The 18,231-nt window shown below is 31.4% G+C and overlaps 1 protein-coding gene across 2 annotated transcripts in view; it reads left to right on the top strand.

Moving 5' to 3' along the window:
• Positions 1–247: 247 nt before the first annotated feature.
• LOC143148976 (serine/threonine-protein kinase PLK1) overlaps positions 248–18,231 on the top strand; it is a 70,880-nt gene continuing 52,896 nt past the window's right edge. For both annotated transcript variants that reach the window (XM_076315850.1, XM_076315851.1), the window contains exon 1: positions 248–1,508. In XM_076315850.1, the coding sequence (XP_076171965.1) occupies positions 717–1,508 (792 nt within the window). In that variant the 5' untranslated portion in view covers positions 248–716. The remainder of the gene's footprint in view (positions 1,509–18,231) is intronic.

The following is an 18,231-nucleotide window of genomic DNA, read 5'->3' on the forward strand; positions in this document are numbered from 1 at the left end:
TCTTTCGTTCATATGGAAATAAATAATCGCAAACTACGAATTAGAACATATTTGACAGGTATTTAAGGCGTGATATTAAATTCGAATAATTCGTAAGCATAGCTGATCGATGGAAGAAAATGTCAAAGTAAATAGGTTTTATTGACGGCACTGAGCGCTCAGGTAGTGGAAGTGGTGGGGAGAATAGAAGAGACCGAGGGTGTCGGTCGTTCGGTCGGTGCGCGCGGAACAGTGGCGATTCGTCTGGTGGAGCGATTGGGGTGTGAGCGTTGCTGGTCCATCGGTGATAAGAGAGCGCGTGCGTTTCGTTCAAGCGGCAACATCGCGCAGTTCCACGCGTTTCCTAACGCTTTTTTGCGATCTTGTCGAATTCCAAGAGTCGTTCGTCCTAGCGGCAGCCCAGTAGTCCATCGTCCTGTCGTAGCGTGTTTGATGTCGCGACGCCGTTATCGAGCGATATCTCGGAGTGCACGTGTGTCATGGATGTCAAGGAGTAGGCGTCGTCTGTGTTAAATGCCGAAATCGAATATAACATGTCATCCTGTGGAACAACGGGTTGCGGAATCGTAGTGTATAAACCATCCGTTGGTGGACAAACGAGACGCAAGGGAACAAGAAGAGAATCGGCGTTACCTTTTAGGGTGCGCTAAATAATTGATTTCTTACGAGAAGTACGAGTATCTTGCTCCGACCGCAAGATCTCCTCGCGCGATTAAATGAAGCTAGAGCTAGAGATGCTACCTTCAAACATGGTCGAGGTGCAAGTTGGGAGTTCGTCGTCTCCGCGGGAGTATGAAACGACAAGTAAAAGTTTCCTCCTGGAGACGATGCTCGGTGACTTGCATACCGAAGCGGCAGCGTGCCGGTTCTTAGAGACGGGGGTCGTTGCTCGATGTAAGGAAGAAGCCAACGAGACCATCAAAACCATTCCCGAGACCGACTGTACCAAAAAGAGGCTCGAATCAGCTGGTGGTAGTACCAGACCCGTAAACAATCGCCCGCGTCATAGCTTTTCGAAGAGTTCTGCGTCCCTGCAAAGCTTAGTTCGAAGAAGGAGTCGAAAACCCGATGCATCCTCGTTGCCCTTGGAAGTAGAGTTATCCTCGTACTCGTCGCATCCTGGCTGCCTACTCGATACACCAAAGGAAAACGGTGTGACTTACCGCGACGACGAGGAAACTTGCATGACGACGCGTACGTCCACGCTTATTTACGCATCCACCGCGCAACCTTCGTCCAGAGGAGGCACCAATGTCCAGGATGTCTCCTCGACGACGAACGTTGCGAACCTCGCGACTGCCACCACGACCAGCAGCGCGAGTAACGTTACTTCGTCGGCGAGTGGAAGTCACTTCGGTAATACCGCATCGTCTTTAATAAGGACGACCAGTGTGATCACGGCGGGACCGTCTACGTCTTCCTGGAACAATTCTGCGGAGCAGGAGTCGGATTACGTTGTTGATCCGGTTCAGGGAAACGCTTACCACAAAGGACAATTTCTTGGAAAGGTAAGGACTGTTTGTAAATAAACGACCATCTGACATTTCTTACGACCGCTTACATTTTCTCGCGCAACGAAATAACCTCGTTACCACATTACCGTGCAAACTGTATTATCTACCGATGGACCGAAAGACCACGAACAATCGCGCGAGAGCCGATTATGCGCATCGAAATATTAATTTACTATTTTAAACAACTAGATAAGTTCTATCACGGTTGGAAATCAATCGGGGATCTGCCTTTACGTTTGATTTCGCTGTAAGTTACTGTCATGATTTTTTTTCCTGATTTATTTACCATCGGAATCAACTCTAATATCGCGTGCGCTATCGGTATTAATTAACAGTTGTGATACGACAAGATATAGAAATTATTACGAGTAGATTGCATTCAGCGCGTGTGATCGACACGTATCTTCTGTGGACAATTATCACGGGCTTGTTGATAGTAAACAAGCCACGAGCTCGTATTACGCGGTAAAGATGTCGTACTAGTAATTTGTAATCACGTTACCACGAATTTTAGTCGATGGATTCTCACTCGTTTCTTTCGAAAACAATTACTTATTTAACGGTTTCTCTGTATATAAAAAAGTTATACGAATAAGGTTCTTAACGTCTCTGAAAGACGGATCTCGTTTCGCAGCTATTCAAAGTTATACCACCGTAGGGTTCAAGTAGAAAAATATGAAGCAATTTATTTTTTAAATTCGATTGCAATTTATAGAGAAAAAGCGATATCAAAAATCAACTTGGACGAGTGGTTGTACAAATTACTATTCAAACCATTCGATTCGACGATTTGACTATAAATTTTTCGCGGAACAAATTCGGAGAAGAAAATATTGTTCGCTGTTTGTAACCGCAAAAGAAAAACTTATAAATATATCGCATATTCGATAACAATTAAAAACGAAATGAGAAAAAATGATTCCAACTTTCTAGTATAAAAGAATTTTTGACAAATGTAGTATTGGAATAATATTTAAAAAGATAAATAATTGAGAGGAATTGACCAAACTAATGAATGAGAAAGTCGATCAATATAATATATATAATAAAATCAAGAATATGTATCGTTAGAAAATGAATACAATTCAGTTTCATAACAATCTTCGACTGGTAGATTCGTACGCGAGTTTCGTATTACCACGTTCCGCAAACTCTATTGATCTCTCCTCGCCTGAGAAGAGTAAAATTTCTTCAAACTTATAAAGAATTCGTTGAGATTGTTCTCGGAATTCGTTGATTAAAAAATGCGGGAATTTGGAAATAAAGTGGAGTGCAACGACCCACGACAAGTTAGAAAATTCATTACACCTTGTTTAAAATAAAATACTCGAATTTATAATTTTCACATATATGAAGTATAATTTATACAAAATTATGATTTCGATACAATATATTACGTATTTAACGACTTTGTTACTTGGTGTATTTGCAAATGTTAATCGATTGGAATAAATACCACTCTGCAATGATTTGACTCAAAAGTAAATTTAAAATTAATTTTATTGTTATTTAGCATGCGTTTCAGAAACATGTTGCATTTTTTTTTATACAAATTGGTTGAGTCGATTATTTATTTTATTATACATATATTTACCATAAACGAAACATATATCAATATTTTTATTAAAATAACTTTATTCTTTTTTCACAAATATGATAAATTTGTTTTATTCGATCCTGATAAAATTTCAATTCAAGAGGGATCTCAAAGGGTGTTTTACGGTTAAATGATCGATTGTTTTAAAGTTTGTCGCACGCGCTAAATGACTATTGAAGAACATTTATAAATTTTCGTATATTAATACAATAAGTAGGTTTTTTGCAAAAGAGTTATCTAACGTGTGCACCTAAAAAAACAAGTGCAACATTTTAATTGCAACAAAAATACAAACAAAATTTTAAGTACGAGTTTGGTTATTCGTTGAATTAAAATAAACATTGAAAACTGAATGTTTACAAAACGGCGTCAGTTTAACGCGAATGAAATGTAAAAAGTAAAAGAATGTTTTTTTTTTTATTAATAACACTGATATTATTAAAAAGATTACTATAATTCCAGACGTTCCTATTTTGTTAACTTTTCTATTTCTGGGATTGAAGTTTTTCTAGGATATTCGTAAGACTGAAATCTACAGAAAAATGTAAAAATAGAAATTGATTTTTTGATTGTAAAAAATGAGAAACCTCTTTTAAATCTATAAGTCAAATTTGATAGAAAAGACATCCTCGGTTTAACCAATAAGAAAATATATTTTTCTATTCTATAAAAATTCGTACAAGTTTGAGAAAACTGGTCTTTCCTACTAGTATATTTCTCCCTTAAAATTGCGAAAAATTTTCTCTAGTAATTTTGTTTGATAATCTTAAATGCAATGGAGATATTCAAGAGTATACTTGTACCTCATTCTGTATTTACATATGTTGTGTTATTTCGTAAACACGACACGAAGCACTGGAAATAAGCAAGAAAATTGCAGTAGTAGTGGTATCATCATGCTCGAAAATATGTTTCGTGTTATAAGAATTCCTTCTGCTTAGTAATATCGAAAATATAATTGAATGTGTAATATTTGCTGTCGATTATTTCTTAAATTTCTTTAATTCGATATTAAGGTTAGTAATAACTGTTTACGTACTAGCTGCTCTAATTGGTTCGAAAGTTATTCCAACATCAACCGTCGTTTCTTCTTATCGTATAACTTAAGTACTTGATTAATTAAAAGTAACATTTATTCGATTTGTCTGTATTTGGCATATCTTTATTTATTATGTATCTTGATTGATGTTCATTAAATTCAAATTAATAATGTGAAGCAGTTACTATTACATCGATGAAAATATGTATTAATTTATTTTTTTGATTATTTTTATCCAAGTTTCCAACTTGTACAATTAATTTTTACAAAGTTAAGCAATTTCGTAGTGTTGTAATAATTATATCGTTTTAGCATTAATATCGCAATTATATAATATTTAATGGTAAATTATTCGATGGATTGTTTTTCTCTAGATTTCGACAATTTGATCTTCCATTAATTTTATCCTCGTTTTCACAAAAATCATCGGTTTCTAACTTTCTTGACGTTCTATTATTATTTATATTAGGTTCTGAAAAAAGTCAATTGATATCGCATTATTTCGAATCTTTCGGTGCTTTGGTTAAGGATCTGGGTTATTTACATTATTAATCCTGTTGATAATTAATAACTAACTTAATCCCTTAAGGGAGCACGTCTGGTATTTTATACTGAAAATTTTACCATATATATTATTAAAAATTTAATTATATATACTATTTAAAAAAAATCAGTCTCAACGGTGCTGATTTTGGTTGTAATCAGTGCATGTTTTTAAGTAAACTATTCATCTAATAGACAAAAAATCAAGACGATTAAGAATCTAGTTTAATTTACGTGTCGAATAAACCATCGAGAAGTCAACATTTGAAAAATTATAAAAAGTAGTATCACTGATCAGAAATATTCAATTTTTTGGCTTGTTTTCTTTTTCTTGAAGCGGTTCAAAAATGAAAATATTCAATATTTTGAGTCAATATTTTGGTTCACTTTTTGGATAAATGTTTTTTCCACGTATAACGTGTTCGAATTTCAAGTTTATCGATCAAGTAGCTTTGAAATATTATCTACACCAAGTCGAAAAATGTCATTTCCAGAGAAACGGTTTTAAGTGAACAAACAATATTCAGTCTAAGCGTACGAACCACATGCGGTCGACCAAGTTTCTTTTTTTTTAAGACAGTTTCTTATTTAACATCAATATTACGATACTCTTCTGTATGATTTAAATATAAATGTCTGCTTATCCATAACACATCGTCTCGACAGCAATATTGAGAATGTTTTGCCAAGTAAATACATAGATGATGATCGTATGCTGAATGTGTGGTGTTCACACATGGGCAGTGAGGCGTTTAAGTAGTTGTTCGTAATGTACTATTGATGCCGATACGATTAATCATATTGGATATAAACCGTATTGTTGTGTGTCAAAAATAATTTGATGCCGTAACGGTAGTAGTATCTTCAAAATACAAACGAAAAATATTCGAAGAAAATAGAGTGTTTTGAAATAATTGGGAAGAAGCGTATTTTACTGCACTATTAAACTTATTTGATTTGTCGCTAAAGTGTAATATTAAAAAATTGTAACACTGTTCGTCTTTATACCGCGAAATACAAATCATTTAATGACACTTTTCCTCAGGGGCTTTTAATAAGATGCGAAAAGGTTAACTTTCTTTAAGAAATCATTTCACGAACAATAAAATGTTGTCAAGGGAATTGTCACAAAATACAGCGCTGCTAAAGCTTCGTACGAAATTTGTTAATAACCTACTTGACAATCATCTCAAACCATTCATTGACGCAGATATGGTGAACGAATGTTTCATTAATGTTTCCAATGTATTATTCGATAATTTTATCAATAAAAATGAAATAATATCTCGAATTAAAAGAATGTAGCTTTCCAATTGTACTCGTGTTAGACGAATTGAATATATTGCCAGATACATTTCTAATTTACAGAAAATTTGAAAAATTGTAAATATTTTAACTTGGCTTTTGATCGCAGCACCAACATTTTAGCAATATTCTATTTTCATTGGATACTGTTTCGAACAGAATTGAATTTATGACAATTTTTTTACATGTTCTTTTTCTATGAAGAATCAAACTAGAGGCACAGATTATCTCGATATTATTCTTACTTTTTTCTATTGAAAAAGAAATACAGTTTAACAATCATTTCACTGTATCGTTCACCAAGAAAATTTGGTAACACGTATGTACTTCTATGGTCGAAGTAGACGTCGTGATGAAAATAGTCATAAGTACAATAAATTATATTAGAACACGAGAACAGAACCATAGAAAATTCAAAAATCTTTCGAAAGAAATGATCAGTAATTATAGCGATGTCTTTTTACAATACATTGTACTTCGGTGCAATGGCTAAGCAAGAATAAGGTTCTAAATTTTTTTCTTTACGGCAGGAAAGAGGAAGGGGAAGGAGTACGCAGAGTTTTGAAAACCAGTATCTGACAAATACAAGATTGTACAATAACTTGCTCACCTGATTCTCACGTTGTTTCCGTGAACGTATAGTAGCATATTGTTCTATTTTAAAATGAAATAAGCAAAGAACATGTATAGAAATAGGCTCACTGATTCTCACCTTGATAATGTACTATTAGGCCTGGAAGAGTTAAAAGTTTTCCTCAATAACAAATATTGCACTAATTTTGAAATAAACGTTTGGTTACATTTAGGTTTTGAATTTTATTTGTTAAATTATTATATTATGATAATAAAAAAGGTCAAGTATGGCTGATATAGAGCCACACTGCAATTTTTCCAAGATGATACTTTTAAATCTTGAATCTTTAAGAAAATGCAAGAAAAATCGATGTTTTTATCTGAAATTGTTGTATTGTTTCTTTAAAGGATTATTTTGTTTGCGAGCAAGGCATTTGTAAGTGAACACAATACAAATTTCTAAACTTACGCAATGTTCCTACTATAGCTATACCAGAAGTTAAAATAATAGGAATATAAAATTTATATGTGGATTCTACGAAGATATTTTAAAATTAGAAATTCTGGTTATTGTTTTATGATTCTTTTCTTGAAATTTTTATATATAGTTTTAGTTACACATTTTTTGGAAAATATTTGGACTATTTTATAATTTGATCTATATCTTCTTAATATAAGTATAGACGTGCTGAAAATAGTCTATTATGTTTTCTATAAGAATAATTTGTTTAAAACGCAAAACTATATACGAACACCATTTTATGTCATCTGGGTCAAAATATTACAAATTCTTAAGTTTGATACTCGAGAAAGGTCTATCGAATTTTATTGTTAGATTCTACTTTCATTTTTTTTTTTTTTCGTTACCTATAGTAATTTCCTATTTTTCCGAATTTCTATTTTTGTAAATTAGAATCGTAAATTAACGTTTCTCGTAGTGTATCATTGTCAATTCAGGTCAGTTCCCATTGGATGGTAGTATATTCGTGTAAATTCAATTATGTATTTAATGAACTAAATGTAAGTGCATTCGAATCTGCTATAGTATTATTATCATTGCATAGTGGTTCGGATTACTCGATACGTCTATTATTTTGATACGTACCTATTATTCTAAACACTATTTGATCAATTTATGACATAATTTTATTATAGTTTCATTTCATTCAATAAATATTTAATATTAAGATCTTCTAAAATAATTCTCAAATTGTGATTATACTTTTGTTGATTTCAAACGTAATTTTTTTAATATTAGTCGGTGTTGTGTACGTTTCGCATCTTTTTTTATTTTCATCTAATAGTTTTTACGTAGCAATGTATGTAAATAAGTAATTTTAAATTGGTTTGACAAGATATAGTAGTGGTCGTAACATTCGAGGGATCAAAGTGTGGCGGAAGTGAATCACTTGATTTCGCATATCAGGAATTTTAACGTGACACATGTAGAGAAGGTTTGTCACCTTAATGGGTCCTATTTCCAAGAAAAAGTGCAGCAAACAAAAGAACCCTGAGAAGAAAAGAAATCAGTGATCTCTAAATTAGCAATGTATTTCACGGCAATTTCTGTCGAGAAAGTTTAATTTATACAATTACGAAGATTTTTAAACGCACCCGGGGTACCATAAACGAAATTGATTTTAACAAAACATAGCTTGTAATTGTAAAACGAAACACAAATTTAACACTGGGATTTCATTCGGGACTCTTAGGTATTGTGCTTTATCAAATGATTAACTTTGCTGTATTTGGTTGTAATTATTATATCTTAGTAGCATGTAAGTTGTACATTGATAAGGTGTTTGTTAATTTTCTTTTTATCTAATTCTTGTTAATTTAACCACATGTTTGTACATTTTTTTCCTATAGATAATGGTTATTTACAACTAGAATTAATAATTGTGAATATATACTGTTTCTATTTTCTTGTAGCAGTCACCTATGCATTGGCAAATGATAAAATAGGAATTAATGCAATCGTGATAATAGGAGACATGCAGAGTGTATTAAAGGGAACACTCGTAATGTGGGCCAGTGTTAAAAATACTAAATCAATTTAAACTATTTAATAAATTTCGTTCTGTGAATTATAACTTTCGAGTTGGAACTGCGTAACTTGACCGTGATTTGTACATGGAACAGTGGGGTGTTTGCCAGGAAAACCCGGGACAAAGTTAATTTCAAAAATTTTGCATAGATCGTAAAATTCTTGTTGTTCGAGGTAGTTGAATATGCGAGGAACATTGCATCAATATTCATTTTTTCATTTCTGCATTCGTACAGCTGTGTGCTTTGTCGAAAGTTAAGAGAATATTTTCATGTTTTCTGAAATAACATTCGTTTATTAGTGATTTTCAGCTGGTTCAAAGAAATTGTGTAAATTCTTTCATTATAGAAAATCTTTTCAGGAAGGTAGATATTGTGCTTTCGAATAGGTTTTAACCTTTTATCGTATATATTTATATAAAGTTATTAATATTTTAAAGTAATCAATAATTCAGTCATCGTTTTTACAGTATTAAAATCAATACATATTATATACAGTACTATATAGATACAGTATTATATCTTGAAGTAAATCCCGATGTTCTTTTTGGTATCAGTATATTCGATTAGGGTTTCTGACTACAGTACAAAAGAAATTGGTTTCACTTTTGAATTAAAATTTTATAATTAATTTAGTTGGAAACGACAACCGAAAGGTGCATCGTTTTTTCTTCGCGTTCGCTGTTATCTACGAAAGAATTTTTTGAAGAAACTGCCATCATTTATATTTGCGTGTTTATTAAAATTTGAAAACAGTTAATGGCTTGAAGGGCTTTCTTTAAGATTATGAAACTTTTATAATGATTTTGTTATATTTCCGGGTAAGTCCCGATGCTCAATCTTGTTTCATTACATTCAATGGAGCTTTACGATAACAATTCGAAATAAATTAGTCCCAGATTCGTCCCAATTGACGTTTTTTAGCTAATTTGGTGATTATCAAGATTCACGTTCCTCCTGACACAAAACAATCGAATAATACTCTCTGAAAAAATTCTGAAATATATCGTTATTTTCTGTGATACAGTTAAACTTTGTTAATTATATTTTACTCTCATGTATGTATATCTATAGATCTATGTGTGCATTTTTGTAGTACATATTATTTGCGATTCGTAGCAATTCAAAAATGTCAATAAAATGCACAGTTTAATGTAGTCATCTTTAAAAATGGATTTCAAATTCCAAATTTAAATTTTGATAATAGTTGTTTAATACTTTGAGAATTAGAAAGTTCCGCTTTTCCCCAAATATCCTACTGTTTTTAATGTATTTATTGTTTGTTTAATCTTCGGTACTCTTTTGATTTATTTATTAATTTAAATATTATACGATATTTACCAACAAGTCAAAACAATATAACGAATTCCCTGTTAGAGGAATATCGAAAAGATGTAGATATACAGTACAATTTCAACTGTGAGACATTTCTCAAACTAAATCATAGAAACTTTATCTTTTTTTATATTTAGAAAGGTTTATTTCTTTTGATATTACTATACAATACATATGAATACATTTACAATATATATATATATATATATTCCTCGTATCTTTTCTCCAATCATCCAAAGTACAACTTTGGCTATGATTTACTGTAAATAGATTTATTTTGCTTAGATTCTTAACTGTTAGTTTTCAATAATTCAGGCATTATTGACAACATATTAATTATACGTTTTAATAAACAATCAAGCATTATTGATTTATTATTAATACCTAAACAATGTATGTATTATAACCGATACGTAACCGTTATGGAACCGTTTTAGAACCGATATAATATATACATATGTGTTCTGTAGAACCGTAACTGAAATCGATATAGGCTAGAACCGTTTTCATACGGTTAACTGTTCCAAAATTATTTCGGTAATCGTAACTGACTAGACCGGTAATTTCTATATTTTACAATCTACTGTCACCCGAGAAAAATGACAGTGCTCTGAATATAATCATTTTGAGTTCTGTACGATTAAGATAACGCGAGACAGCGTGGCGCGATGGTGTGCAAAAGAAACATTCCAGGTATGTACAGGTAAACTTCAATTCGGAAATTACGAACGAACCATTCACCGGACATTGCTCCGTCAGATTTACACTTTTCTCTAAGCTTGAAAAGTCACTCAGACGTAAAACGAATTAAAACACAAGGCGAGCTGAAAAATACCATTCAGGAATTTTTTACAATGAAACTAAAAGAATTCTTTTTTAAATTAATAGAAATCACTCTTAATATTAAAAACTATTGTTTTAATTTATAAACGGAATAAGCTCTGTAGTTGCTTCGCTCAAAACAATGTAAATAAATTTAATTTGTTTCTTTTTTTTTAAACAGAACTTTTAAATGTTTTTAGAAAAATTGTTCTTATTTGTATTAGTTATGAATGCGCCGTTTGTTCAAGCTATGACATTTCTACTATAATCACATTTTGAAATATAAATGTAATGCACGCACAGACACACACACACACACACACACACACACACACACACACAAAATTGGTGCAGTTTACTGTTTAAGTCAATCTGTCATTTTACCAAACTAATTATCAAATTTTTTACGTTTATTTATTATAGTTTATAAAATTCTTCATACATTAAAATTTAATGCAATACTTTTACACAATACAGATTTTTGCGTCAATATAACAATTGTAGTTGTATCAGGCAATATATTTATATTGCTGTGTGTTTAAATGAAAAATCTAAGGTAGAAATGAAGAATTTGTAGAAATTTGAATTTGTAGAAATTTGAATTTTGGTTTATACATTCGGACTGTTTTATTTTACTTTTGTTACACTCGTTAGAAATTTACAGAAACGAAGAAACAATAATATATGCTGTTGTGTTTGTATTTGGATGATATTTGATGTAAAATAACTTAGAGTCTAAACAACTTAACAGCCGCTTGTAATAAACGTACAGTTCAGTGCGCGTTGATATACAATTGTCACGTTCATTTAGCACGCATAACAAGCGTGCAGAGTACTTTGCGAGATTTGAGCTTGTTAAAATATTTAGTCGTGACGACAGATGTCAAACGAATCTGAAGCCATGGTAAAAGGCGGAAAACAGTTCGTGTAACGCTTTACAATTGCGTACGTGCAACTTGAATCGATTACAAAGTACCTATTGATAATATTTATTTCAGTATCATTTGATAGGATATATACTATTTCTTATGGAGTATTTCTTGTAGATTCAAAGTATGGAATTTGTGATTATTTAATATGATTTTGATTAAAAGCAAAGTAACATGTTTCTATATATGTATTTTATTTAAAAATTGAAATTTTACGTTTAGAAGAATTTGTAAAAGTATACGGATTTTTATAAGAAATCTTATGTAATACTTGATTTATAATCTAGTACCCTAACTCTTACCCTAGTGCTTGAACAGTTTCATTATAACGTTTTCGATCTTAAATATTACTTCTTCTTAGGAGACGCAAGAGGAAAGTTAAACGTAGGACTTAATTAAAATTAAAACAAGATAAAATTTAACGTAGGAAAGGATCGTAATAACATTGTCAGTCTTAGTTAGTCACTAATAATAAAATTAATTTTAAAATCAAAATTATCGAATATTAACAAAGTAGCAAAATTTGAAAAGAAATTTGTCAACAATTTAAAATAAAAAGAGAATGACAGTTCAGATAAAATATTTTTACGTTTATATTTACAGTTGGAATACTTTTATATGAAAATAAAGTTCCTTCTTGTTTCTATCATCATTTATAATTTTGCATATTACTTGTTACTCTATTGTTTACTAAACAGATAACGTGGCTATATTAGTCCAGCGTATATCTAAAAGCTAGGCAATCTCGTAACAATAATAAATAATATTTTGTTCAAATTTTTCATATTTACAAAAATACTTTTTACTTGGTTTGAAAATGATTCGGATCTTTTATTCGTTCAACGTGAAACATAATTTGATTGTACAGTTAAGATTTGCACAATCACGTTTCTGTTAGAGATTCATTCGTAGATTGGATCGACCATCTTTCTCGTTGATATTTTTCTTGACAAATACATTCGAATTAAATCCGCGGGCCAATTGCATTGGCTGTTTTAGAACTATTTTTTACACAGAGAAAAAGCTGTTTATATTTCTATCAATATAACGATCATTTTAAGAGTAGATGACGAAAGAAGCAGTATCGAAAAGCAACGTTATGAAAAAGAAAGTACGTGTATGTAAATATGTGTTTAATCGTTTACTTTTGTGTTACTGACCTAATGAAATCGTGTGCGTTATTCGAGGTGTTATTTCACGTTTACGCGAATTAATCGTAAAAAATTTAATTTCTCAGTTTGTAATATAGTTTTTGAAGAAGTTCTTTCGATTGCTAATATTTTATTCTTAAATATAGAGACAACGTAAAGGAATCTGCCGTAGATTTTAAGTAATATTTTGATTAATAATTATTTATTTATATTTACACTTATAAGTATAAATATAAGTATTTATATTTATGCTTATATTTATAAATATAATACTTATAAATATAATCCTTATATTTATAAGTATCATATTTAGAAACATAAGTATAAGTATAAATATAAATATAAGTTATTATATTTATATTAATATGGACAGTTTGAAAAATAATAGATTCACCGAATATACGTCAGAATTCACACACTATTTTGTATCTTTGTATTTAAATTTCATATAGAAAAAAAGTCAAAGTGCTTAGGAAAATAGAATAGATTGAAATATAAATATAAATAAAATTATTTCTTTCGTTAAAAGTGTACGTCTTATGACCAAAGAATCTGTATATTCACTCAACTGCACGTCAGGAGTAAAGATGACAAAGTTACCAGTTTACTGGAAGCAAATTTACATCGAAGGAGATTGGTTTTCAAGCTTTTGCAGTGCGACCAGGCATCTTGCCTGGGTCGCTTTACTGTGTGATGCAATTTTTCTTGCGGATCCCGTGTGATTTTGTGACATTTGGCAAGCGGCATTTGTAGGAGATTCCGAAAATATCGGAGAAGCATCGGTGTGCATCGATAGGTATCGATTCACGGGAAGTATCTTCTGTCTCTGGTTCGATCAATCGGTAGCAAGATGTGATTTTACGTGGCTTCTCGTCAGCAGGAAAAAGGAAGGAGAGACGGATGATTTCAGAGGATGCACACTCAAACTGTATCCTCTGTTCGGGAAACCGGTCGTTGTTTCGTCATCCCGATTATCCGCATCGGGTTGCTCGGGCGTTATTTTGTCTGGCTTGCATCCCATGTTAGAAATCGAACTTTCCGTTACGCTCCCTCTTCGATACCCGTTTCATCAAAACTCACCTCTGATATTTCCATGTTTTCTGTTTGCTCGCGTACCCATAAAACAACCAGCATCGTTATCTCGTATTATGTGTTTGCACGTGGCTGAGCATAAGCAACTTCCTTCGAATTTCAGACTTAAAAGCTTATGGGTTCTATTGCTGCAATTAGGTCCGTTCGTGTTTTAATTTATGGCAGACTTAAATTGGATGTATGGATTAACGCTAACGATCTTGTTCATTTATCATCTCAAGACAAAAGTTAAATAGTTTCGCAGACTAATGACACACAATCAGCATTTTCTTTATAGTAGACACGGATCATTTATGTGAAATCGTATTTGCTATTGGGGCAAAAAAAATTAAATAATGTTTCCCGTGGGCCAAGTTTCGGGTAAAGAAAAAAAATAATACAATATTGAGCAACCTAGTACAATTCAATAAGTTTTATCGAACGACGAAACTTATCGAACAAGCTAGTATTTCGATTCAACGTACGATAAAATCTATTAAAACATGAATATGTATACATATATATTCAAGCGCTCTGTTGATTTCTCGTGGATAAAGAACTATGTATCCAATGGCTAACATTGGATATTAATAGATACAAATAATACATTCACGTGTGTGTGTGTGTGTGTGTGTGTCTACATACGTATAAGCTGTTTAACGTGTGGCTTCACCGAAGTAAGTTACACGATATTGTTCAGACCTTTCAACCGGTTTTTGGTTTTGTTTTTATTTATATGCTATGTATAGGGTGATCCGTTTAACTGGAAACAGCGAAATATTTTACGAGCGATTAAAGTTATTGAAAAAATATTCTTGGAAACGTTTTTTAATTTGGAAGGGGCCATCAGACGGTATAAATCATTTTTTTGTAGGTGTAATGGTAGGAGAAATATCAAACTCCAGATAATTGTTTTAAATGGGTGCACAATTACCCACAATATGATATTATTGCAGAAAAATTACATACATGAAATTCATAAGAATTGGATGAACGCAAGCCGCTGGCTGAATTCCTTCGTGGCTGTATCGACTATTCGTATCGACGGCGTCATAAACAAAAATCGAGCTTTGAATCTTTCTTCAGGTCTTTTAGACCAAAACCGTTAGTTTTTAACTTTAATAGTCAGTCTACGTGGAAGAAGTGTCGTAAAGAAATCAAGAAATCGACCAAATTGAAAGAGTTTAAAAACGTAGTGTCCACATGTACTGTTGGTGACTATTAGTTGTTTCAGTTCAGTATCATCTGGTGTCATTTTTCTTAGAGCGTTTAGTATATAATCGTGATCTTAATCTTTGTAATATCTTCAACTATTAAAGAAAACTCTTAAAGAGAATGCAGACGTGTATGCATTTTTGTGGCGTGGTGAGTACGTTGAAAGATAATGAGTTAATTAGTACTTATTAATACAAGTTGAATAGTGATAAGTAAGTAAAACTTAAAATTCATTTATGTACAGTTTATTACAATATTTCATAAAAAATGGAAGAATTGATTTGGTATGAGAGGATAGCACTGTTACGTAGAAACTGAAGATAAAAAGTTCAATCCTTGTTTCTGGTGTAATTGTTCGATACGATTAGTCGATACAGCCACGTAGACTTCAACTAGCGATTTGCGTTCATTTGATTCCTACGTATTTCATTATGTCATTTTAATGCCTGGGATGATGTAATGTGATAAGTCAATAAAAAAGATAAGGGCCTTATTTAAACAAATTATGTTAAATTTGATATTTTTCCCATCATTACACCTGCAGGAAAATTATTTATACCATTTAATGTTCTCTCTTTTTTGTTAACTTTAATCTCTCGAGAGGTATTCCCCCTTTGTCAATTTTTATCGTTAAACTCATTATCTGGTTTAAATTGAAAGCTAAGTAAATCAGATTACAGTTGCAACAATTACAAACAATAATATGTCACATTAACGTAGTTACGTAGGTCACAACGATATAATACTTCTTGGATGCTCGAGAATTATTCACATATGTTTTCGTTCTCGAATAAATAAAATTGTTACTATTGATCACAAAAATTGCTCTAAAAACAAGAAAAATGCATCTAAATACTAGTGTCTTTGTGTATTTGAATTATGTACGTTTCACTTCTAACTGAAAATTAAATACACTAGAAATTGTTCGTAACTATGCAAGGCACCCTCTGTCCACTTTTATTATACATATACATATACATATACATATACATATACATATACATATACATATACATATACATATACATATACATATACATATACATATACATATACATATACATATACATATACATATACATATACATATACATATACATATACATATACATATACATATACATATACATATACATATACATATACATATACATATACATATACATATACATATACATATACACACACACACACACACATGTCAATGACACGTTGTGCCTTTCACTGATTGGCCCGACTCGAGTGTTCTGTACAACCAGGAGGATAAGTTCAACGGATGGGTCTCTTCCTCTCCTTTCTCTGTCTCTCTATATTCTTTCCTTTCCTTGTTTGTTTCCTTTTTTCTTTCATAGGTGGTTCACATGCATAATATAGGCAGTTCTCATAATTTCTATGCAGGACGGAATTCCTCGTGCCTATTAAATTAATTTCACAGATTGTGCTTCCTTGGGAATTTATTCTATGCTTTCAACTATACAACGAGAATGTATATTTTAACAAATGTATATTTATTATCCAATTAAACGTGCTATAATTGAGTTGCATTGTTGCGATATAAATTTGAAGTAAACCCTTTTTTCCGTATAATATTATGTTACTATTTATTTTTTTTTATTTAAATACCTTGTCTGATTTTCAAAGATTTTCAATTGCTTTGGGTGTTCCTTTATTTTGTCAGACTTCAAGAAATGATTATACACGGCGAATTTAATTTTAAGGGTAACATTCAATTTCAAAATGTTTTATACATAATTGTGATTCGTATATTGCGTTTGTGCGATACATATATTTACATATACGAGATATTGAAAATTAGAGAAATGTAAATCAATTTTAGAAATCAGATTGAGAAATTGATGTTTAATGTGTAATATTTACTACCCATGCGAGATAGAACTCTAGAAGTAACGTAATTGTTCTGACTTTTTAACTCGTACCATTATTCCTGGGATCTCATACATGTAGTAACTATCAATTTGAAACAATCACATTCGCAGGTTGTTGTATGCATTCATCGTTTACTATTTTTGCTTTTTTATTTTTGTTTATAAATTTGAAAATTAGTTAAACATTGTCGTCTTTTTACATCAAATTTTTTTGTGTAAATTAAAATGCATCAAATACTTTTTAATCAATTTAGAAATCTCTGTAGTTATCAATGACCCCCTACGCTATAAAAATTTGCCAATTTTCCATTAGCAATTTCAAATCCACTCGTTTTCACGTCATCCTAAATTTAACATTGTCTGACATCTAAATAATATTGCATTGTTCTAAATAAATAGTAATCAGAGAGCCTTATGTCAGATGAGTTACCAAAATTCTTTTATTTTTTCTAGAGTAATTTTTGCAATATGTATTCTGCATTATTTTATTACTAAATAACACTTCTTTAGTGGCTATTGCAGAATGCTTTTAACAATAGAAATTTACATTAATTGTTTCTCCAGATTTTAAACGTTTAAAATCCATTATACTATAGATGTTCCAACATAGACAAGGAAACACTTAATGGTGGTCTCGTTGAGTTTGGCATACAGCAGCTCTAAATTATCGGTGCAAAAATATTCGCATTGCCATTGTTAATGTTTCTTTTCGTAGTCGTTGTAGTGTTGTCTTTACAAAATTCACACACCGCACAATGACAAATGTGTTGTTCATCGGAGGTGGAAAATACTTATCCAGATAAAAATATCGTATAACAAAAGATAAATACTTTTTGATGTGTCATTTCTTTTTTAATGAAAATTGCAATCAAATTATATTTTAAATTGAACGAATAAAACAAATACTGCAAATAAATAACTATGCAGAGACATTCATCATCTATTATTCGAATAAAATGTTTCGAATAAATTCCATCTCTGCTGTTCGTCTGGGATTGATCGGTGGTCATTTTTTAACGAAGTAATCGGTCCTTTTGAAATTGCCTGTAAATAAACACAATGTATGCGTGCACGTGACAGACTCAATAGTCTTTTTCCTAAAGGGAAATTAATTGGGAACTTAATAGCGATTAATTTTCCAAACGTCAGAGAAAGGAGAGAAAGAGAAAATTAATTTTCCTAAAGAGAAATTAAAAAGGAATTCC

This window comes from Ptiloglossa arizonensis, chromosome 7 (genome assembly GCF_051014685.1).
Source record: "Ptiloglossa arizonensis isolate GNS036 chromosome 7, iyPtiAriz1_principal, whole genome shotgun sequence".
NCBI lineage: Eukaryota > Metazoa > Arthropoda > Insecta > Hymenoptera > Colletidae > Ptiloglossa > Ptiloglossa arizonensis.